The 24,499-nt window shown below is 41.8% G+C and overlaps 1 protein-coding gene across 2 annotated transcripts; it reads left to right on the top strand.

Annotated features, from left to right (window-relative positions):
- Nucleotides 1-457: 457 nt before the first annotated feature.
- Nucleotides 458-20,581, top strand: LOC118369676 (rap1 GTPase-GDP dissociation stimulator 1-like). Of its 2 annotated transcripts, XM_052498516.1 has the most exons (14): nucleotides 458-681; nucleotides 4,371-4,475; nucleotides 13,937-14,059; nucleotides 14,823-14,948; nucleotides 15,195-15,323; nucleotides 15,689-15,814; nucleotides 15,979-16,122; nucleotides 16,478-16,609; nucleotides 16,829-16,963; nucleotides 17,186-17,311; nucleotides 18,024-18,163; nucleotides 18,479-18,605; nucleotides 18,935-19,063; nucleotides 19,177-20,581. In XM_052498516.1, the coding sequence occupies exons 1-14, from the start codon at nucleotides 669-671 to the stop codon at nucleotides 19,302-19,304; spliced, it is 1,683 nt and encodes a 560-aa protein (XP_052354476.1). In that variant the 5' UTR covers nucleotides 458-668; the 3' UTR covers nucleotides 19,305-20,581. The 2 variants fall into 2 exon arrangements, with proteins under 2 accessions (XP_052354476.1, XP_035610162.1); XM_035754269.2 differs by lacking the exon at nucleotides 4,371-4,475 and having other exon boundaries at nucleotides 459-681.
- The last annotated feature ends 3,918 nt before the right edge of the window (nucleotides 20,582-24,499 follow it).

The following is a 24,499-nucleotide window of genomic DNA, read 5'->3' as shown; positions in this document are numbered from 1 at the left end:
GAAGAAGGAGAAGGAGAAGGAGGACGAGAGAGAATTAGAAAACAGAGGCAGGGACGGAGCGATACAGACAAGACTGACAGTTTTCCGAACCCTCATTGGTTTGAATGGTGTCAGCAATTTTTATCAAGTATTCTTTTGAACTTAACATGAATTGGGGTATTGAGAGTACTATATAGGTAGAGAACATTGAACAGGAGAAGGCTACGTCAAGAACTACATTTTGACAAAAATACAGAGAGAACCCTCTAGTCCCAAGCTCTGGTACTGTGTGTGAGAGAGACAGAGGGAAATAAAGACAGAGAGGGGGAGTGGGAGAGAGGGAAAGAGAACGCAAGCGCAGTGGTGAGAGGGGGAGCAGGGTGGTAGAGCAGAGAGAGAGGGAGGGAGGGAGACACAGGCTGCTTAGCTGACTGAAGCAGAGCTGGGAGAAGAGGCACGCCTGGCCTGAAGGAGGGCTGCTCTTCTCTCATTACTAAGCCAACACACACACACACACACACACACACACACACACACACACACACACACACACACACACACACACACACACACACACACACACACACACACACACACACACACACACACACACACACACACACACACACAGCCAGGGAGCCGGGATAGAATCCTAGGGAGACAGAGTGAGCGCCTGCCGACCTGCAACCATGGCCGACATGGGTGAGTAGAAAAACCCTTTCTGAAATCCTCCCTTACAGCGTGTGCATGCCAATGAGTGCGTTTAGCAATGGAGGCTTTGACAATATTTGGAGCCGGGTGGGGATGTACAGTACAGTAGGGATCGACACGGACGTAGCTCAGGCTAGACTCCAGGAGACAAGGAGTTTTCCTTTCATGTCTTGTGTTTAAAGGTCATAGAAACATAGGCTGATATTACCAGCTCAGGTAAGTCCGTTGGGATAGACAAAGGTAGCAGGGGGCTGTTGCAGTAGAAACCCTGGAGACAGGGAGAAGAGTGGACAGAGAGCCTGTAGGGCTGGAAATGTCTAAATGGAAGCGCACTCCCACTGGTTGAATCAACATTGTTTCCACGTCATTTCAATGAAATGATGTTGAACTATCGTGGAATAGACGTTGAATTGATGTCTGTGCCCTGTTGGTGGGCTGTTGGTGGGATGTCAGTGGCAATAAGGACCAGGGGGGGGTTCCTATAGCGCTCGGTGGGACAGATTAACACTCTGCTGTAGGCAGCATTTCCCCTGTCTAGACACGCACACACATATACACACACAGACTGACTGACAAATGGAAACAGGGAAATGGGGGTCTGTATGATAATTGACACTGTGCATATAACCCTGATAGTACCCTACTGCAGACTCTATTTCCACACTGCTTACCAGGGATTAGCCAAAGTGATTCGTCTCTGTGCTGTGACTCTCTCTGTGCTGTGACTCTCTCTGTGCTGTGACTCTCTCTGTGCTGTGACGCTCTCTGTGCTGTGACTCTCTCTGTGCTGTGACGCTCTCTGTGCTGTGACACTCTCTGTGCTGTGACTCTCTCTGTGCTGTGACTTTCTCTGTGCTGTGGCTCTCTCTGTGCTGTGACTCTCTCTGTGCTGTGACGCTCTCAGTGCTGTGACGCTCTCTGTGCTGTGACTCTCTCTGTGCTGTGACTCTCTCTGTGCTGTGACGCTCTCAGTGCTGTGACGCTCTCTGTGCTGTGACTCTCTCTGTGCTGTGACTCTCTCTGTGCTGTGACACTCTCTGTGCTGTGACTCTCTCTGTGCTGTGACTCTCTCTGTGCTGTGACTCTCTCTGTGCTTTGACGCTCTCCTTGCTGTGACTCTGTGCTGTGATGCTCTCTGTGCTGTGACTCTCTCTGTGGCGCTGCTCAGAAAGTGTGTTAACAGAACAGCACAGTGGACAGCTGATGGTCACACCCACACATTGACGAGGCTCTGCCTTTCTCTCTCTTTCTCTCTTTCTCTCTGCTCTCAATTTAAGGATGATTTTTTGTTCATATGGCTTTATTTTCAGATCGGTTAAATTAAGTTGGAAAGGGATTTACGGCCAAGACTATAGTAATCAATAACAGTCTTGGCTACAAAGTATTGTAAGACAACTCTTTGATTAGTCTACAAGTAGACTATATGGGGAGACCAATGGAGAGCCTGAATGGCGAGACCGCCCCCATGCACACGTGCCACACGCACGCACACTGTGTCCCCTGTCACAACAACATCCTCAAGCAGGAAAGTGTGTGACGTGACAAAACACTGTCGCACCAAGCGGTCAGGTATTTGCTAGCTGGAGGGGACAGAGGTATGTTGGAGAAATGATGTACACACACACCATCCCCCCTTCTCTCCCGAGCCTCTGGCATGGGGGATACCAGTGCCAGCCATCCCTTGCAATCTCTGATGTAAAACGGCATGATGCGACTTGATCTCTCAGCCTGTGTATTCATATCTTCATGTGACTCTGGTCCGATACAGTATGTGCCAATGTGTATTGTAGAGGTGCATTGCAGCAACATTTATTTGCGATCACTGCAGTGTGTTTGGGGGAGTCACTTGAAATATCCAGAATTCACAGAAAAGCACCTTTATTGTAGCTTGTGTTGGGTTTGCATTTATTGACAGAAGGCAGGATGATGAATGAGTGTAATTATTTTATACCAGTACTGATGTGTATGCGCATTGGCAAGCCACTTTGAGATTGGAATAGCCTGAAGGTTCATGAGGGGTTTCAGTGTAGATGTTTTTGTGTGTGTGTTTACAGTGTACAACATCAAAATGTACAGCACAGGCATGTATTGTTTCTACAGAAATATTATGTAGTACATGTAAGTAGTGTAGTTGTTCTGCAGGAGGATGTGACTAATATACAGTGGGGCAAAAAGTATTTAGTCAGCCACCAATTGTGCAAGTTCTCCCACTTAAAAAGATGAGAGAGGCCTGTAATTTTCATCATAGGTACACTTCATCTCTGACAGACAAAATGAGAAAAAAAATCCAGAAAATCACATTGTAGGATTTTTTATGAATTTATTTGCAAATTATGGTGGAACATAAGTATTTGGTCAATAACAAAAGTTTATCTCAATACTTTGTTATATACCCTTTGTTGGCAATGACAGAGGTCAAACGTTTTCTATAAGTCTTCACAAGGTTTTCACACACTGTTGCTGGTATTTTGGTCCATTCCTCCATGCAGATCTCCTTTAGAGCAGTGATGTTTTGGGGCTGTTGCTGGGCAACACAGACTTTCAACTCCCTCCAAAGATTTTCTATGGGGTTGAGATCTGGAGACTGGCTAGGCCACTCCAGGACCTTGAAATGCTTCTTACGAAGCCACTCCTTCATTGCCCGGGCGGTGTGTTTGGGATCATTGTCATGCTGAAAGACCCAGCCACGTTTCATCTTCAATGCCCTTGCTGATGGAAGGAGGTTTTCACTCAAAATCTCACGATACATGGCCCCATTCATTCTTTCCTTTACACAGATCAGTCGTCCTGGTCCCTTTACAGAAAAACAGCCCCAAAGCATGATGTTTCCACCCCCATGCTTCACAGTAGGTATGGTGTTCTTTGAGTGCTCTCTAGCAAACTTCAGACGGGCCTGGACATGTACTGGCTTAAGCAGGGGGACACGTCTGGCACTGCAGGATTTGAGTCCCTGGCGGCGTAGTGTGTTACTGATGGTAGGCTTTGTTACTTTGGTCCCAGCTCTCTGCAGGTCATTCACTAGGTCCCCCCGTGTGGTTCTGGGATTTTTGCTCACCGTTCTTGTGATAATTTTGACCCCACGGGGTCAGATCTTGCATGGAGCCCCAGATCGAGGGAGATTATCAGTGGTCTTGTATGTCTTCCATTTCCTAATAATTGCTCCCACAGTTGATTTCTTCAAACCAAGCTGCTTACCTATTGCAGATTCAGTCTTCCCTGGTGCAGGTCTACAATTTTGTTTCTGGTGTCCTTTGACAGCTCTTTGGTCTTGGCCATAGTGGCGTTTGGAGTGTGACTGTTTGAGGTAGTGGACAGGTGTCTTTTATACTGATAACAAGTTCAAACAGGTGCCATTAATACAGGTAACGAGTGGAGGACAGAGGAGCCTCTTAAAGAAGAGGTCTGTGAGAGCCAGAAATCTTGCTTGTTTGTAGGTGACCAAATACTTATTTTCCACCATAATTTGCAAATAAATGTATTAAAAATCCTACAATGTGATTTTCTGGATTTTTTTTTCCATTTTGTCTGTCATAGTTGAAGTGTACCTATGATGAAAATTACAGGCCTCTCTCATCTTTTTAAGTGGGAGAACTTGCACAATTGGTGGCTGACCAAATACTTTTTTTGCCCCACTTTACAATGTGTGTGCGTGCACACGTGCATGTGTGTATGTGTTACAGAATCTCTAACAGAGGCATTGAGTGCCATCAGTGTGAGCACTGAGCTGGTAGAGCAGGAGTTGAAGCCTCATCTGGACACCCTGCTGGCTGTGCTACTGGAGAAGAGTGAGTTTGTACTCTACACACACCACTCTACACACACCACTCGACACACACACACACACATCACTCTACACACACACACCACTCTACACACACACCACTCTACACACACCACTCCACACACACACACACATCACTCTACACACACCACTCTACACACACACCACTCTACACACACCACTCTACACACACACCACTCTACACACACACCACTCTACTCACACACCACTCTACACACACACCACTCTACACACACCACTCTACACACACCACTCTACACACACACACCACTCTACACACACACACCACTCTACACACACCACTCTACACACACACCACTCTACACACACCACTCTACACACACACACCACTCTACACACACACCACTCTACACACACACCACTCTACACACACCACTCTACACACACACACCACTCTACACACACACACCACTCTACACACACACACACACACCACTCTACACACACACCACTCTACACACACCACTCTACACACACACCACTCTACACACACCACTCTACTCACACACCACTCTACACACACACACACCACTCTACACACACACACCACTCTACACACACACCACTCTACACACACCACTCTACTCACACACCACTCTACACACACCACTCTACACACACACCACTCTACACACACACACCACTCTACACACACCACTCCACACACCACTCTACACATACCACTCTACACACTCACCACTCTACACACACCACTCTACTCACATACCACTCTACACACACCACTCTACACACACACCACTCTACACACACACCACTCTACACACACCACTCTACACACACACACCACTCTACACACACACCACTCTACACACACACCACTCTACACACACACACCACTCTACACACTCACACCACTCTATACACAGTACTCTACACAACACTCTACACACACCACTCTACACACACACACACCACTCTACACACACACACCACTCTACACACACCACTCTACACACACACACCACTCTACACACACCACTCTACACACACATCACTCTACACACACACCACTCTACACACACCACTCTACACACACATACCACTCTACACACACCACTCTACACACACCACTCTACACACACCACTCTACACACACACCACTCTACACACACACCACTCTACACACACACCACTCTACACACACACGCCACTCTACACACACACACCACTCTACACACACACAGCACTCTACACACACATCACCACTCTACACACACACCACTCTACACACACCACTCTATACACATTACTCTACACACCACTCTACACACACCACTCTACACACACACCACTCTACACACACCACTCTACACACACACGCCACTCTACACACACACCACTCTACACACACACAGCACTCTACACACACACACCACTCTACACACACACACCACTCTACACACACACCACTCTACACACACCACTCTACACACACCACTCTACTCACATACCACTCTACACACACCACTCTACACACACACACACCACTCTACACACACACACCACTCTACACACACTACTCTACACACACCACTCTACACACACACCACTCTACTCACACACCACTCTACACACACCACTCTACACACACACCACTCTACACACACACACCACTCTTCACACACACCACTCTACACACACCACTCTACACACACCACTCTACTCACACACCACTCTACACACACCCCTCTACACACACACCACTCTACACACACACACACCACTCTACACACACCACTCTACTCACACACCACTCTACACACACACCACTCTACACACACACACCACTCTACACACACACCACTCTACACACACCACTCTACACACACACACCACTCTACACACACACACCACTCTATACACAGTACTCTACACACCACTCTACACACACCACTCTACACACACACACACCACTCTACACACACACCACTCTACACACACCACTCTACACACACACCACTCTACACACACCACTCTACACACACACCACTCTACACACACACCACTCTACACACACACACACAGACACACATCACTCTACACACACACACCACTCTACACACACCACTCTACACACACACACCACTCTACACACACCACTCTACACACACATACCACTCTACACACACCACTCTACACACACACCACTCTACACACACACACCACTCTACACACACACACCACTCTACACACACACGCCACTCTACACACACACCACTCTACACACACACAGCACTCTACACACACATCACCACTCTACACACACACCACTCTACACACACCACTCTATACACATTACTCTACACACCACTCTACACACACCACTCTACACACACACCACTCTCTACACACACACCACTCTACACACACACCACTCTACACACACCACTCTACACACACATACCACTCTACACACACCACTCTACACACACCACTCTACACACACCACTCTACACACACACCACTCTACACACACACACCACTCTACACACACACACCACTCTACACACACACACCACTCTACACACACACACCACTCTACACACACACCACTCTACACACACACCACTCTACACACACCACTCTATACACATTACTCTACACACCACTCTACACACACACAAGTAGACACTGACCTCGGATTCATCAATCTTACTCCTGTCCTGTTCCCAGCAGTTAGCTTTTATGACATTGCTTTGGCCATGGCAAGCAAGGCCAGTGCATTTAGAAACGATATATCGTCTCAGCTTCAATTATCTCAGCATATTTATCATGTTGTTTAGGGATCTATCATTCCCCCCTTTTTTGATTTGCTAGGCTGAGGCACAAACGTTCGCTTTTCTGATCATATTTTGGATGCCTGACGTAGTCTCGGCCCAAATCTTCAGTTATAAAAAGACTGAGTGTTACAGCAGCGTTCAGAACACCCCTGCTGTTTCTCATCTGTATTCATTAAACATCATAGTGCTGTGGAGAGGGGGAGGGGTGTCTTAAGAATGAAAGGAAGGAAGAGTGACAGGTCAGGTTATTCTCCAGCTCTCCCTCTTTCTGGTTCGGCAAATATACAATTTATATGAGGTTGCACTGTGCACAAGCAGCCACATTTGGTTCTCCTCAAAAACGGGCAAGGGGACGTTACCATAGCAGCGCGGCCTAGTGCCTGACAACCTGAGCTGCCTCCTCGGCTGTTGTGACATTCTCTGAAAGGAGAAATGCTAACATTAAGTCTTCCTCTGTGTCTATTGCATCTTGCTGCTTTAATAATCACAAGGAATGTCCCTCCCAAGCTCAACAGAGGAGGATTCTGTTTTAGTTTCTCTCTCCGGTCTTCTCCTGACATCACAGATGGGTTAGAGTCACTGTTAATCGGAGAGAGGAGAAGAGAGAGGAAGTCCAGACAAGCGGTGCACTCAGTGATCCTGATCAATCTCATCAAAGAGAAGGGGTGGATCAGCTTTAATCTTGTGGAAAGATTGCTGCTACCATCAATGTAATTGTCTGCATCATTTCCAATCCCCCATATATTTTTGGGGTAAATGTATATATCCATGTACAGTGCCTTGCAAAAGTATTCATCCCCTTTGTGTTTTTTTTTATTTTGTTGCATTACAACCTGTAATTTAAATTGAATTTTATTTGGATTTCATGTAATGGACATACACAAAATAGTCCAAATTGGTGAAGTTAAATTTGAAAAATGACTTGTTTCAAAAAATAAAAATAAATTAAAACGGAAAAGTGGTGTGTGCATATGTATTCACCCCCATTGCTATGAAGCTTCTAAATAAGATCTGGTGCAACCAATTAAGTCACATAAGTAGTTAAATAAAGTCCACCTGTGTGCAATCTAAGTGTCACATGATCTGTCACATGGTCTCAGTATATATACACCTGTTCTGAAAGGCCCCAGAGTCTGCAACACCACTAAGCAAGTGGCCCCATGAAGACCAAGGAGCTCTCCAAACAGGTCAGGGACAAAGTTGTGGAAAAGTACAGATCAGGGTTGGGTTATAAAAATATCCCACGGAGCACCATTAAATCCATTATTAAAAAATTTAAAGAATATGACACCACAACAAACCTGCCAAGAGAGAGCCGACCACCAAAACTCACAGACCAGGCAAGGAGGGCATTAATCAGAGAGACAACAAAGACACCAAGGTTAACCCTGAAGGAGCTGCAAAGCTCCACAGTGGAGATAGGAGTATCTGTCCATAGGACCACTTTAAGCCGTACACTCCACAGAGCTGGGCTTTACGGAAGAGTGGCCAGAAAAAAGCCATTGCTAAAAGCAAAAAATAAGCAGACACGTTTGGTGTTCAGTAAAAGGCATGTGGGAGACTTCCCAAACATATGGAAGAAGGTTCTCTGGTCAGATGAGACTAAAATGTTGCTTTTTGGCCGTCAAGGAAAATGTCTGGCGCAAACTCAACACCTCTCATCACCCCGAGAACTATTTCCCAACTATTTAGCAATTTATATAGCATTTATATAGCTGTCCATTTTTTCCATTTGAAATTAAATTGATATATGTTTTTATTTATCACAATTTTCTTTAACCATTTAAGGTCTTTAATGCAGGGCCGAGAGACAAGTTCCTTACTTTTTCCCCCTTCTACTTGCCTCTTCCATTTTTGTGGTAATGCTGCAATTAGTTGGTTGTAATTTTGGGTAGAGCAGACATTTCCATATATCTGTGTTAGCTGCATGTGTGACATAACTCCATCAGTCCTATTTATAATATCATTCCCAAAAATGATAATAAAAAAATAAAACATTTTATCGAAAAATATGAGTTTTTTTTTAGCAATTAGTATATTTGAGTTTAAACACAATATTTGTTGTATCATTTGTTCTGTATTTTCAGGTGGATTAAACTGAAATTGCAACCAACTCTCTAAGGCTTGTTTAAAAAATAACTATATTTTGGAGATTATTTTGTTTTCGAACAGCCGAAAGTGAACAGTTGTAATCTGAATAAAGGGAAAAAGGCCATTCTTGAACATGGGGTGAGGCATTCCTACCAATTTACTAGAGAACCAGTTTGGATTTAAGTATAACTTTTGTGTGACTGATGCCTTTAGTGAGAGGTCTAATGCTTTAATATTTCATCATTTCTGCCCTCCGAATTCATATTTGGCCATATAAATAGGCCCTTTTAATTTTGTCTGGCTTGCCATTCCAAATAAAATTGAATATTTTTTGTTCATATAATTTAAAAGCAGGTCACTAGGTGTAGGCAAAACCATAAGCAAACAGGTCAACTGTGATATGATTAAAGAGTTAATCAGGGTGACAGGTATTTTCCTTTACATTGTAGCAAGATCTTATCTATTTTTGCTAACTTTCTATAAACATTTATTGGAGGGAGATCATTTCTTTCTTTCGGGATTTGTATAGTGAGTATGTCCACATCCCTGTCAGACCATTTTATTAGTAAACTACATGGTAATGTAAAAGTATATTTTTTTGTGATCCAATAAATAATATTGTACACTTATCATAATTTGGTTTTAATCCAGAGAGTTTAGCAAAAGTATCTACAGTTGAAGTCGGAAGTTTACATAGTGTCTCTTTGCTTGACATAATGGGAAAATTGAAAAAAATCAGCCAATTTGTTGACCTCCCAAGTCTGGTTCATCCTTGGGAGCAATTTCCAAACGCCTGAAGGTACCATGTTCATCTGTACAAACAATAGTATGCAAGTATAAACACCATGGGACCACGCAGCCTTCATTCCGCTCAGGAAGGAGACGCATTCTGTCTCCTAGAGATTAACGTAATTTGGTGCGAAAAGTGCAAATCAATCCCAGAACAACAGCAAAGGACCATGTGACGATGCTAGAGGAAACAGGTACAAAAGTATCTATATCCACAGTAAAACTAGTCCTATTTCGATATAACCTGAAAGGCCGCTCAGCAAGGAAGAAGCCACTGCTCCAAAACCGCCGTACAAAAGCCAGACTACGGTTTTCAACTGCACATGGGGACAAAGATTGTACTTTTTGAAGAAATGTCCTCTGGTCTGATGAAACAAAAATAGAACTGTTTGTCCATAATGACCATCGTTATGTTTGGAGGAAAAGGTGGGAGGCATGCAAGCCAAAGAACACCATCCCAACCGTGAAACATGGGAGTGGCAGCATCATGTTGTGGGGTTGCTTTGCTGCAGGAGGGACTGGTGCACTCCACAAAATAGATGGCATCACAAGGAAAGAAAATTGTGTGGATATATTGAAGAAAATCTCAAGACATCAGTCAGGAAGTTAAAGCTTGGTCACAAATGGGTCTTCCAAATGGACAATGACCCCAAGCATACATCCAAAGTTGCGGCAAAATGGCTTAAGGACAACAAAGTCAAGGTATTGGAGTGGCCATCACAAAGCCCTGACCTCAAAGCGTATGCGAGCAAGGAGGCCTTCAAACCTGACTCAGTTACACCAGCTCTATCAGAAGGAAACAATTTAAAGGAACTGCTACCAAATACTAATTGCGTGTATGTAAACTTCTGACCAACTGGGAATGTGATCAAATAAATAAAAGCTGAAATAAATCATTCTCTCTGCTATTATTCTGAAATTTCACATTCTTAAAATGAAGTGGTGATCCTAACTGACCTAAAACAGGGAATTTTTACGAGGATTGAATGTCAGGAATTGTGAAAAACTGAGTTTAAATGTATTTGGCTAAGGTGTATGTAAACTTCTGACTTCAACTGTAGATCCTCTATGAGGCTGTGGAGGGATTGCAATTGTGGTTTTAAAATAAAACATGAATCATCACCGTACAACGACACCTTTGTTTTTAAGCCACGGATTTCTAATCCCTTAATATTTTTTTTCTCATTTTAACAGCTAACATTTCGATGGCAATAATAAATAGATATGCCGACAGTGGACAACCTTGTTTTACTCCTCTTGACAGTTTAAAACTTTCTGAGATGAAGCCATTATTTACTATTTTACACCTAGGGTTACTATACATACAGTAACTTTGATCCATTTTATAGGAGATTCTCAAAATTATATATAAACTCCAGTCGTACTTTATCAAAAGACTTTTCAAAATCAGCTATGAAAACTAGGCCTGGTGTCCAAGATTTTTTATAGTATTCTATTGTTTCCAGTACTTCTCTTATATTATCTCCAATGTATTGTCCATGTAAAAAAACCTGTCTGTTTAGGAGGAATAATATCTGACAATACCTTTTTAATTCTATGTGCCAAGCATTTAGCTAGAATTTTTGCATCACAACACTGAAGTGTAAGAGGCCACCAATTTTTTTAATGGACTGGATCTTTATATATACCAATTGGATCATATTTCAGTAATAATGAAATCAGACCTTCTTGTTGCATGTCCAATGATCTACCATTTATATAGGAGTGGTTAAAACATGCTAATAATGGTCCTCTGAGTATATAAAAAAGTTTGGTATACTTCCACTGGTATCCATCCAGCCCTGGAGTTTTCCCAGCCTTAAAGGCTTTAATTGCGTCATAAAGTTCCTCCTCTGTAATTTGGCCTTCACTTGAGTCTTTCTGTACAGATGTTCATTTTACATTATTAACAGGGAAAAAATCCATGCAATTAGCTTCGGTTAGTGGAGATGGAGTAGACTGAAACGAAAACATATTCTTAAACTACTTTACTTCCTCTTTCAAAATATAATTCAGTGAATCATGCGTGACTCCATCATTTCTAAACAAGTTTCAATACATTTTTGGGGGTAGCATTTCTATATTGAAGATTGAAAAATTATTTGGTGCATTTTCCCCCATATTCCATCCAGTTTGATTTATTTTTATAATATATTACACTGGATCCATTTATTTTTGTTTTTCCTCTAACTTATTCTGTGCCTCTATGGTACAGTTTTTATTGCTATCTAACTGTACTGTTAGTCCTTCAATTTCCTTTGTTAATATGGACTCTTTTGATATAAATTGCTTTTGTTTTATAGATGAGTAGTGAATTGCATGGCCTCTAAAGGCACATTTAAATGTTTCCCATACAATAAGGGGATCTGCTGTACCTATGTTATGTCAGAAAAGTCAGTTATAAATTATTCTGCCCTAGTTATAAACAAGTTATCATCCAGTAGGATTTGAGTACATTTCCAATATCCTCGCCCATGTGGAAATTCTGTAAGAGTAATATATATATGCCAATTATGTGATGATCCGACCGCATTCTGTCCCCTATCAACACTTTTAAAACGTTTAGTGCCAGAGAGAATGACATAAGAAAGTAATCAAGACGACTAGCTTGATTAAGCCTCCGCCATGTATATCTCACTAGGTCAGGGTATTTAAGCCTCCATATATCCACTAATTCCAATATATTCATGACATTCATGATTTCCTGTGCCTGAGGGTGATAGTTAGTTTGTAGTGTGATTTCTTTTACGGTCCATAGATGTGTTTAAACCCGTATTAAAATCCCCCACCATAATAATAGAGTCTAGTGTTGCTTGTAGAGTTAATACATTCTTATATATATTTTCAAAGAAGCTTGTATAATCATTATTTGGACCTATAGGTTAATAAGCCTTATCTGTTAACTGTCCAATAACATATTTAAAATAATCCATCTACGTTGATGATCTGTTTGGACAATTTGCACATTTGGATCAAAATTCCTGTCAATTAATATCATCATCCTTTTGAATTTCTTTGCCCATGGGAGAAATATATTTCTCCCCCCCCAGTCCTTTTTCCACAAAACTTAATCTAAAATTGTTGAATGAGATAACTGTAAATAATAGATATTATATTCCTTCTCTTCTCGAACATGTGTTTGAGACACGTTTCAATTAAATTATAACTGGCTATACTTATTTCACCACTTACCATAATGAGACACATGTTTCAATTCTATTTATCAAAATATATGTTTCAAAATATATGTTTGTAATCGTACTATTAACAAGTAAAATTATTTGAGTGTCTATATAGCTGTACCATGATATTTGCATTGTTACTAAGTAAACCTCCAATTGGTCCTCACTATTCCACCCGCTAAAAGCCCTCCTCATCCCGGGTTGGGTTGTCATCCCAATGCCCGGCAGACCACCCCCGAACCCTCGGATCCCATAGCCACAGAGAGACCGGGACCCATCCTTCGAAAAGAGTACACAGTGCCACCCACAGAACAGATGCAGAGAAGAGACTTGGCACAGGAAATGGAATGACAGTTAATGCTGGGACACTTTCATTTGCAAAAATTGTGTCTGGATTAGTTTCTGGTTAACAATTAGCTGGTTTGTCTATAAGTCAATAAAGATGATTTATGTAACTATAAAACCATTTGTCATTTTCCGTCTTCAGTTATATTCCATTCCATTGTATCTCCATGCCAAGGAGTAGTTGACATATAAGTATGTGTATGATCTGTCCCCAGAGAAGGGTGCTGCTGAGGAGATCGCCTCCAGTGGGATCCTTCCCATCTTAGCCCAGTCCCTCAGGGTGAAGAGTCCTCTCACCAACCAAGTGGCGTTGGTGGTTGCAGAAATGGCCAGGGAAGGTGAGATGAGATGCCAGCCCACAAGACAGAGGAACAGGGGGCATGAATACCAATCTGAGTTTAATAGAGAGAACCAAGCTCTTAATCACTACTACTCTGACTCACACTGTGTTTGAAAGACTCACTGATTAAAATAAAATAAGTTGATTTTATTGTCTGGCTGCAATCAAACTATTACCATTGATGGACAGTTTAGACAGAAAAGTGGTCTCTGTGCTACTTCACCTGCTCCTACTCATTACCTATCAACTAATATTCATGACCTCTACTAAGTACCCACTGGGCACAGACGTCAATTCAACTACTATTCCACGTGGGTTCAATGTCATTTCATTGAAATGACGTGACATGGAAACAACGTTGATTCAACCAGTGTGTGCCCAGTGGGCACTTGAGGTTCAAAGTGCCCTTTCAAAATAAGTTATGCTAATGTGCTATTTTAATTAGCTTTATGTAGATGATATCTATGCATAATATATGTTACTGATGTGCCCTCTGCTTCCTTCACTATCCTTTGTTCTTTAATCTATGCATTTTCTATGCATAAAGCAGAACTTCTGTCACTGACTTTTGTGCATTCTGTAAGAACCGCTCCCTGAATCAAAAATGAGGGGGTGGTTTTGGTTGCTACTCATTGACAGCAGCAGGACTTCTTTCTATTTGCATCTACCAAGATCCAGTCCTCCGTTTGCAAACACACCAATTCCATAGGCTTACTGTGGGTACAAACAGAGATTGAGGAAATGCTGTCCCTGTGTTCCAGCGGCGGTGAGGGACCCGTGCATTGATGCGGGGCTGGTGACGGTTCTGGTGCCCCTGCTGAACAGTGCAGACGAGGAGCTGCTGCTCCACACTGGCAGAGCCATCGGACGCATCTGCTTCGACAACAGTGAGTGGGACTGACTCTCGCAGGCCCTTCCCAGGGGGAATCGGGCTTTACCTGCAGTGATAGGATGAATCGGAACCAGAACCTGCCTACTAAATTAATATGTAATCTTACTACGCAATGCTTGTCCTGATGGATTAGCTGGGTGTGCCTCCACCTCTCCAAGTCTATTTATCTCAGTCTCACTCCATTACTCTCTACCTCCTCCTCTCCCTTCTCCTTTTATCCCTCTCCTCCTCCCTCTCTCAGCGGCCCAGCAGGATCAGCTGGTGCAGTGTGGGGTGATCCCCAGGCTGGTGGCCATCATGAGGGAGAACCTAGAGAACGACCCACTGGTCAACGTGTGTCTGCTGGCCCTCTGTAACCTGGCCGACATGGGTGAGGAACACGAGAGGAACTTTAGTATACTCTAGACAGGGTCACAGAGAGGACCCATTGGGCACACACTGCTTGAATCAATGTTGTTTCCACAATATTTCAATGACATTATGTTGAACCAACACGGAATAGACTTTGAATTGACCTCTGTAGCCAGTGGGGAGGAAAGCCTGTTTGTTTTTGGTTACATTTCTGAACCAAAATGGTGTGCTTGTCTCATTTGTTTACTTGGAGACTGCGTATACTGAGTTGAACCAGTTATTGTGTTTCTCACATTCTTATCTGTGAATGAGAATTGTTTCTTAACTGACAGGCCTGGTTTGATAAAGGTGTCAATTCAAATATGTGGCCTCTGACCCCTGCAGACACGACGCGGGAGGCTCTGGTAGAGGTGGGTGTGGCGGAGGTGCTGATGGCCCAGCTAAAACTGGCTACTGACGCAGAGAGAAGACACATCATACTGGAGATTCTGGGATCACTGGGAGAGAGTGGTACATCTGGGCAAGGGCCTGAAATGTGGTCATTCAAATGATGATAATTTATACAGACACGGATGAGATTAAATAGGCTGCAAGTGAGGTTTAAGCTTTTCACATAGAGGGTTGAATGAATGTGTGCTCAGACTAACACACTCCTCCTGTGCTGCTGTTGTCAGATGTTCTGAAGCTGCAGTTTGTGGAGTCGGGGGTTCCTGAGGCTCTGTCCGAGATGATTCGGGGGCTACAGGGTGGCTCTGACCCCCATGACCTCTGCAGCATCAAGATTGCCTCTAACCTCATCGTTTCCCTCCTGCTGGGAGGTAAGGAACGCAACCTGACCTGGAGGCACCAGAATCCCTCTATGGTTCTCCCCTTGAACCTAACCCCATAGTCCATGCCTCACTCACCCACACCCCTTCACTGTCTGTCAGCTCACATCACTCAAATTGATTGATGTTTGATTCCGAATGTAATCGAGCAAAGATACTCTCAGACTAAGAATCACATTTTATCCATAAAAATTAGCTCATGCGATGTGTTGATGATGATGATACGTGGTTTTCTTGTTTATTTCTTTTATCTGTTTCGATTTCTTTGCTAAATTAAATATGGATGATTGGTGACTGACTAGTTTGATGTGCTGCCTGTCCCTGTGTGCTGTATTTGGTACATTAGATGAGTCCATGCAGAAGTGTTTTGGCGAGGGCACGGGTGTGGTGTACCGGGATGTACTCTCTTGGCTACAGTCCTCCAACACTCAGCTGCAACTGTCTGGAGCCCTGGCCATCGCCAACTTTGCCAGGAACGGTGAGATGGCAAAATGCCTTCAGATTGACTTATCTGCATTGACTGCTTTAGTTTTGAGAAGTGATTCTCCTCAGTCTCTGATGTTCTTAGCCCATGTCTATATTCATATTCAATTACCTTATAACCTCTCTTCACCTTTCTCTCTCTGTATCTTCTCTCTGCCTCTTCTCGTCAATTATTGTATCCTCTCTCTCTCTCTCTCTCTTTCACCCTTCTCAGACAGTAACTGTGTGAAGATGTTGGAGTTAGGGGTGGTTCCTCATATCCTGACCCTACTGGAGCAGCATGTGGACGAAGGCGACGTGTCCGTCCAGCATGCCGGACTGAGTGCGCTCAGAAACCTGGCGATCCCAGGTACATAGTAGGATGGATAACCACAAACACATGCGCACGCACACACAGACACACACAGACAAACACACACACACACACAAACTGACCCCACTGAACCCACCACTGAATGACCAACTGGCAGCGGGAAATGAATGACTAATGTGTTTATCTTGTAAGCTGTTCTTACACTGAGGACTCTCAGCTCTGAGACCACTGTGACCCCTCTTCTCCCTGGTGTTTCAGCCAGTAATAAGGTGAGGATGCTGGAGGATGGGGTGACAGAGAGAATAAGGACCTTGCTGCGCTCTGACATGCCCCCAGTGCAGTTCAAACTGCTGGGCACCCTGCGCATGATGGTGGATGGACAAGGTTCGTGGGAAAGGTGTATGGTGAAGAAGAATGGGATGTGTGCTTAACGTAGAGGTCTGGGTTATACTGTATGTGACTAAACTAAAATCACATAGGTCAAATGCATTTATCTAGTGCAGAGTTAACTAAATGTGTGTTGTAGTCATTTTTATTTATGATAAACTAAGAAACAGGGCTGTTGTTCCTAATAACTGTAGGATATTTATTTCAGCCCCAGTAGATGCTGTAAAATGATTCTATGTCCAAAGGCACAGTTGGAATCACAGCCTATTTACACTGTATGTGGGATATAAAATCCACCACAGGCACTACTATGACCTGTCACAGTAAATTGCAGGGTACAGTGTGTCCCCTTGATTACTGTAGTCTACTGAGGTAATATACTCCTATAAAGGGAATCACCACTCTGAGTCTGCTTTCTCACTTCTAATCCTTTCATTGTTTATTTCCCCCCCATTTCTCTCTCTCTCTCTCTATCTTTCTCTCCCCTTCTCTCTGTCTCTATCTTTCTCTCCCTTTCTGTCTCTCTCTCTCTCTCTCTATCATTCCCTCACTTTCTTTGTCTCTGTCTCTATCTTTCTCTCTGTCTCTCTCTATCTCTTTCTAACCATTTTTCTCTCATCTCTAATCTCCTCCCTCACTCAATTTCTCACCCCCCACTCTCTATCTCTGACTCTCTCCTACTCCACTCCCTCCTCTTGTCCTCTCTCAGAGGAGGCAGCTGCAGTGCTGGGTAAAGATGAGGTTTTGTTGGCGAGGATAATGGAGTGGTGTGAGGCACGGGACCATGCAGGGGTCAGGGGAGAGGCCAATCGCCTCCTGGCCGCCCTTATTAGACATAGCCGTGCCCCGGTGAGTCAATCGTGGGCATGCACACACACACACACACACACACACACACACACACACACACACACACACACACACACACACACATACATACATACATACATACATACATACATACATACATACATACATACATACATACATACATACATACATACATACATACATACATACATACATACATACATACATACATACATACATACATACACACACAGTACGTGGATTACATACACACACAGTACGAGGATTACATACTGTATGTGTGTAATCCTCATCTCTTCTAGAGACTGATTCTCTCCATTCCGACTCTTACAGGAAGTCATCAATGCTGTAACCAAAGCAGATGGGGTGCGACACCTCATCTCCATGGCAACCAGTGAACACTTGATCATGCAGAATGAAGCCCTGGTGGCCCTGGCGATTGCATCTGCCATTGACATCGGTGAGGGATTCTACTATCCTTTGAGAGCAAAGAGGGAAAGATCAATACATCTAAAGCTATCCTTTGGACTGACAGAACGTAGCTAGATACAGGTTTACTGACAGAAACCAAAATAAATAGATTTGTAATAATATCTGTATATACTGTATTATGTCAGCATGTAATAATATATAATGCTTATATTTTACAATGGTGAATTACTCTAAACTCTTTTTTAGGTTATACTAATTCCCCTGCATACCAACGTTCAATACCATAATGTACTTCCTGTAAATGAGAGACTAACACTCCTTGCATGTGTGCTTGTGACATGTCCTTCTGTTTTCCAGCCTCCATGCAGGAATCATTCCGAGAGGCAGAGCTCTTGCCCACACTGCAGAAGATGCTGGATGACCCAGTGGCGACGGTGGAGTTCAAGTTCAGTGCCCTAGGGCTTATCTGTAGCCTGGCCAACTCCAGTAGGTACCCCACGCATGCACGTGCATCCACACCCACACGCATGTTCTCTCGCTCCTTCTTTCTGTCTCTTACTCTCTCTCTTTATCGTTGTCTCTATACTCCTCCCTCTTAGGCTCGATGAAGGAAGAAATGGAATCTCTTAACCTGAAGGAGACGCTCAACAAGCTCTCTGGTCACTCCAGCATCAACGTAGCCACACAGGCCGACACAGTGCTGGCCATGCTTTCTGAAACCAGCTAGACTGGCCTGACCGGACCACTGCCCGGGTCAATGTGACCATAGACTCTCAGCACCACGTGCCACCACAACCTCCCCTACTATCGTGACTACAACATTCTCTCCATGAAAAGAAGCAGATATTGAGTCTTCCAAAGCTGGGCCTCCATTCACCTGGTCTATGGAGAGCACAGCTGGACAGAGCTACATTAAGACTGACCAACCCAATCTGACAGAGCGCTAACAAGGTGATAGCCTATGTTCTAAGCACAAGCTGAATGAGCCAACCCATGAAAACACACACGAATCACAACAACCCCAGTTCAGTCCTCATGACCATCTGTAAAAATAGTGTTTATGTGTGAAATAGCTCTTATAATCAGTACTCCAATCAATTCAATGTATGTATGATTTCCGATAATGACCAGTGTATATTATCAAAGGAAAGGTTTGCATATAGGGTTAATCATGGCTACTGTTTCATAGCATCTAATGTGCTTACCCTCAATGAAAAACACAAAACTAATGCCTGACACTGTTTATCCATGTGATGTTCTATCTATACTCTGTATTGACCAATGTACATGGATGTAAATGTTCCTAGAATAGGACCTGTCTCTTCTCTGTGGATCTTGCATAGTGAGATCCCCTCTGTAATATCTACAGTTTACAGCTCAAGAAAAGCATTCAAAGCCAATATCTCTGATATTTTACCAAAGTACATTTTAATTAGTGATAGTTATCTGAGAGCACAGGTGGGTGGGCACTGGGGATAATCATTACAGAGCTGTAAGAGTGTCAGGCAGCTCCCCCACTTGTTGCCAGCTCCAAAATTCAGACTGAAAGGGATCAATATGTTATGTTGATGCTGGGCCAGCAAAGGGCTTGTGATGAAGGGAGCTTTAATGTTGCACTCAGAGCCCTGCTGATTCAACTCCTTTTAACACCAATTTGTTAAGGGGTCTTGAGCCCAACAGAGACTGACTGGCTATTTCAAAAGGATTAATAGAGCTAGTAGCAACTGAAAAACAGCTCTCCATCTGTCTTTCCTTTTAGTACCTAATAGGCTACTCAATGGGAGCTGAGTTGGTAAATTAGCTTTTAATGTTGAATGAAATTATGAAACAGATTGGTGGGTTTACTCACTATCTAATCGTGGCATGTGGTTGTTCAATGACAGACATGTATTTGTTTAAAATCTATAACTTTTTCATTTCAAACACATATTCATGTTTTTTTTGCAAATTGCTAACAAATATGTAACAAATAACTACATTTTTAATAAAGAAATGTAGAAATTACACTTTTGTGGCATCAATAGTATTTAATTTTCTAAATAAGTTATTCAATACAGTAATATGAGTTCTGTATGTAAAACATTTACATTTGACATTTTTGTCATTTAGCAAATGCTCTTATCTAGAGTGACTTAGAGTAAGTGCATTCACCTTAAAATAGCTAGGAGAGACATCCACATATCACAGTCAAATATACAGGACATGAACATTCCATTCCAGCTAAACAATGGATATATAGCGTTTTGCAAATAAACACATTTTCATACACATCTCATATCTATTATATACAAATCTAAGAATAGTAATAGTTTACACACACATGAAGGTAACCATAAGCAATCATTTCTGATGCAAAAACACAAATGTGAAAAATGTGTGGATATAGCGGTATGGAAATAAACTCTCAAATGTGTGGATATAGCGGTATGGAAATAAACTCTAAAATGTGTGGATATAGCGGTATGGAAATAAACTCTAAAATGTGTGGATATAGCGTTATGGAAATAAACTCTAAAATGTGTGGATATAGCGTTATGGAAATAAACTCTAAAATGTGTGGATATAGCGTTATGGAAATAAACTCTAAAATGTGTAGATATAGCGGTATGGAAATAAACTCTCAAATGTATGGATATAGCGTTATGGAAATAAACTCTCAAATGTGTGGATATAGTGTTATGGAAATAAACTCTAAAATGTGTGGATATAGCGTTATGGAAATAAACTCTAAAATGTGTGGATATAGCGTTATGGAAATAAACTCTAAAATGTGTGGATATAGCGTTATGGAAATAAACTCTCAAATGTATGGATATAGCGTTATGGAAATAAACTCTCAAATGTGTGGATATAGTGTTATGGAAATAAACTCTAAAATATGTGGATATAGCGGTATGGAAATAAACTCTAAAATATGTGGATATAGCGTTATGGAAATAAACTCTAAAATATGTGGATATAGTGTTATGGAAATAAACTCTAAAATAAAATGTGTGATATGGAAATAAACTCTAAAATATAGTGTTATGGAAATAAACTCTAAAATATGTGGAAATAAATATAGTGTTATGGAAATAAACTCTAAAATATGTGGAAATATAGTGTTATGGAAATAAACTCTAAAAAAATATGTGGAAATAAACTCTAAAATATAGTGTTATGGAAATAAACTCTAAAATATGTGGATATAGCGGTATGGAAATAAACTCTAAAATATGTGGATATAGCGTTATGGAAATAAACTCTAAAAATGTGGATATAGCGGTATGGAAATAAACTCTGGAAAAAATATGTGGATATAGCGTTATGGAAATAAACTCTAAAATGTGTGGATATAGCATTATGGAAATAAACTCTAAAATGTGTGGATATAGTGTTGTGGAAATAAACTCTAAAATGTGTGGATATAGTGTTATGGAAATAAACTCTCAAATGTGTGGATATAGCGGTATGGAAATAAACTCTAAAATGTGTGGATATGGTGTTATGGAAATAAACTCTAAAATATGTGGATATAGCGGTATGGAAATAAACTCTAAAATATGTGGATATAGCGGTATGGAAATAAACTCTAAAATATGTGGATATAGCGGTATGGAAATAAACTCTAAAATGTGTGGATATAGCATTATGGAAATAAACTCTCAAATGTGTAGATATAAAATGTGTGGATATAGTATGGAAATAAACTCTAAAAATGATATGTGGAAATAAATATGGTGTTATGGAAATAAACTCTAAAATATGTGGATATAGCGGTATGGAAATAAACTCTAAAATATGTGGATATAGCGGTATGGAAATAAACTCTAAAATATGTGGATATATATAGAAATAAACTCTAAAATATGGATATAGCGGTATGGAAATAAACTCTAAAAAAAATAAATAGTGTTATGGAAATAAATAAAATAGCATTATGGAAATAAACTCTAAAATGTGTGGATATAGTGTTATGGAAATAAACGTTATGGAAATAAACTCAAATGTGTGGATATAGCGTTATGGAAATAAACTCTAAAATGTGTGGATATAGTGTTATGGAAATAAACTTTAAAATGTGTGGATATAGCGGTATGGAAATAAACTCTAAAATGTGTGGATATGGTGTTATGGAAATAAACTCTAAAATGAAATAAACTCTAAAATATGTGGATATAGCGGTATGGAAATAAACTCTAAAATATGTGGATATAGCGGTATGGAAATAAACTCTAAAATATGTGGATATAGCGGTATGGAAATAAACTCTAAAAATAAAGTGTTATGGAAATCTAAAATATGTGGATATAGCGTTATGGAAATAAACTCTAAAATATGTGGATATAGTGTTATGGAAATAAACTCTAAAATATGTGGATATAGCGGTATGGAAATAAACTCTAAAATATGTGGATATAGCGGTATGGAAATAAACTCTAAAATATGTGGATATAGCGTTATGGAAATAAACTCTAAAATATGTGGATATAGCGTTATGGAAATAAACTCTAAAATATGTGGATATAGCGGTATGGAAATAAACTCTAAAATATGTGGATATAGCGGTATGGAAATAAACTCTAAAATATGTGGATATAGTGTTATGGAAATAAACTCTTCAATTGATCTTTGAAATAACTATGTTGGTGTTTTAATAAAAAAAGGATGGCTTACAGAAACAACTGGCAATGGCCTGTAACTTATCTGTTCATTGGAGTATGTACTGTATGACTGAATGTGGGTGTGTGAAAAGTCCAGGCTGGAGAAGCACAGGGAAACAACGTGCCACATTACGGAGAAGACAACCACTCTGACCACTAGGTGGCAACATTGTCTTTACACTACAGTCAATGCTTATTCAAAGCTCTTTATTGAAATGTGGCTCAGTATGTACACAATTACATGACTCAGTGTGTGGGTGTGTGTTTGTTTGTGTGTGTGTGTATGTATGTGTCTGTTTACTGTGTGTGAGTACAAGCTTGCGCGTGTATCATTGGGTAGTGGCTGATTTTCAGAGATTGCACTGTAAAATTGTTGATCTCTGCACACTGCCGGCGAGTGGGATTCTGGGCCAGGAGCCCAGATGTGTGTGTGTGTGTGTGTGTCTGTACGTGCCTGTGTCTGCACATTCAACTGCCTGCTATTTCCTGAGCAATCTGTTAAGACAGATAAACATCAGTTGAACCAGGGAAAACCACAGCAATACATGGGACTGCTATCAATGAAACCACCCCTTTAACAACTGGTGTTGGGAAAAAGATTGCGTGTGTGTGTGTGTGTGTGTGTGTGTGTGTGTGTGTGTGTGTGTGTGTGTGTGTGTGTGTGTGTGTGTGTGTGTGTGTGTGTGTGTGTGTGTGTGTGCGTGTGCGTGCGTGTGTGTGTGTGTGACTCACACCAGGCAGAGCACAGCTGAGTCCTGAGTGTGTCATTAACACTTCTGTACCCTGAACCAATTGGATAACCTCCTCTATAATCACTATGGTTGTGTACCAGGTTGTATTTGTTGTAGTCGCACTGCACATCTCCCATTGGAGTTACAGCCTGGAATGTGCCTTTCATGTCAGTGGCTTCCATTTCTATTGCAGTATTTACTGTTTGGGATAAACATTTAGGACCGCATAACCTACTAGTAATAGACATCTATAATAGTCACCCAGTCGCAAGATGGCACCAACATAGATGGTCGCCTCGCTTCAGGTCCTTAGAAAACTATGCAGTTATTTGTTTTTTTATGTATTATTTCTTACATTGTTACCCCAGAAAATCTCACGGGTTTTTACATAGAGCTGGGAAGAACTATTAGATATAAAAGCAATGTCAACTTACCATCATTACAACCAGGAATGCACCTTTCCAGAAGCAAATCCTTTGTTCAAACCTCCACCCTGGACATGCGATCTTATCCCAGAGGCTGACCCAAAACAATGCGGTCGTGGCAGG

This window comes from Oncorhynchus keta, chromosome 36 (assembly GCF_023373465.1).
Source record: "Oncorhynchus keta strain PuntledgeMale-10-30-2019 chromosome 36, Oket_V2, whole genome shotgun sequence".
Lineage (NCBI taxonomy): Eukaryota > Metazoa > Chordata > Actinopteri > Salmoniformes > Salmonidae > Oncorhynchus > Oncorhynchus keta.
This window is presented reverse-complemented; position numbering and strand designations above follow the sequence as displayed.

Coding starts and splice junctions, on each gene's coding strand:
- LOC118369676 (XM_052498516.1), top strand. Junction 16,610..16,828: donor CGCCAACTTTGCCAGGAACG/GTGAGATGGCAA, acceptor CACCCTTCTCAG/ACAGTAACTGTGTGAAGATG. Junction 16,964..17,185: donor CAGAAACCTGGCGATCCCAG/GTACATAGTAGG, acceptor CTGGTGTTTCAG/CCAGTAATAAGGTGAGGATG.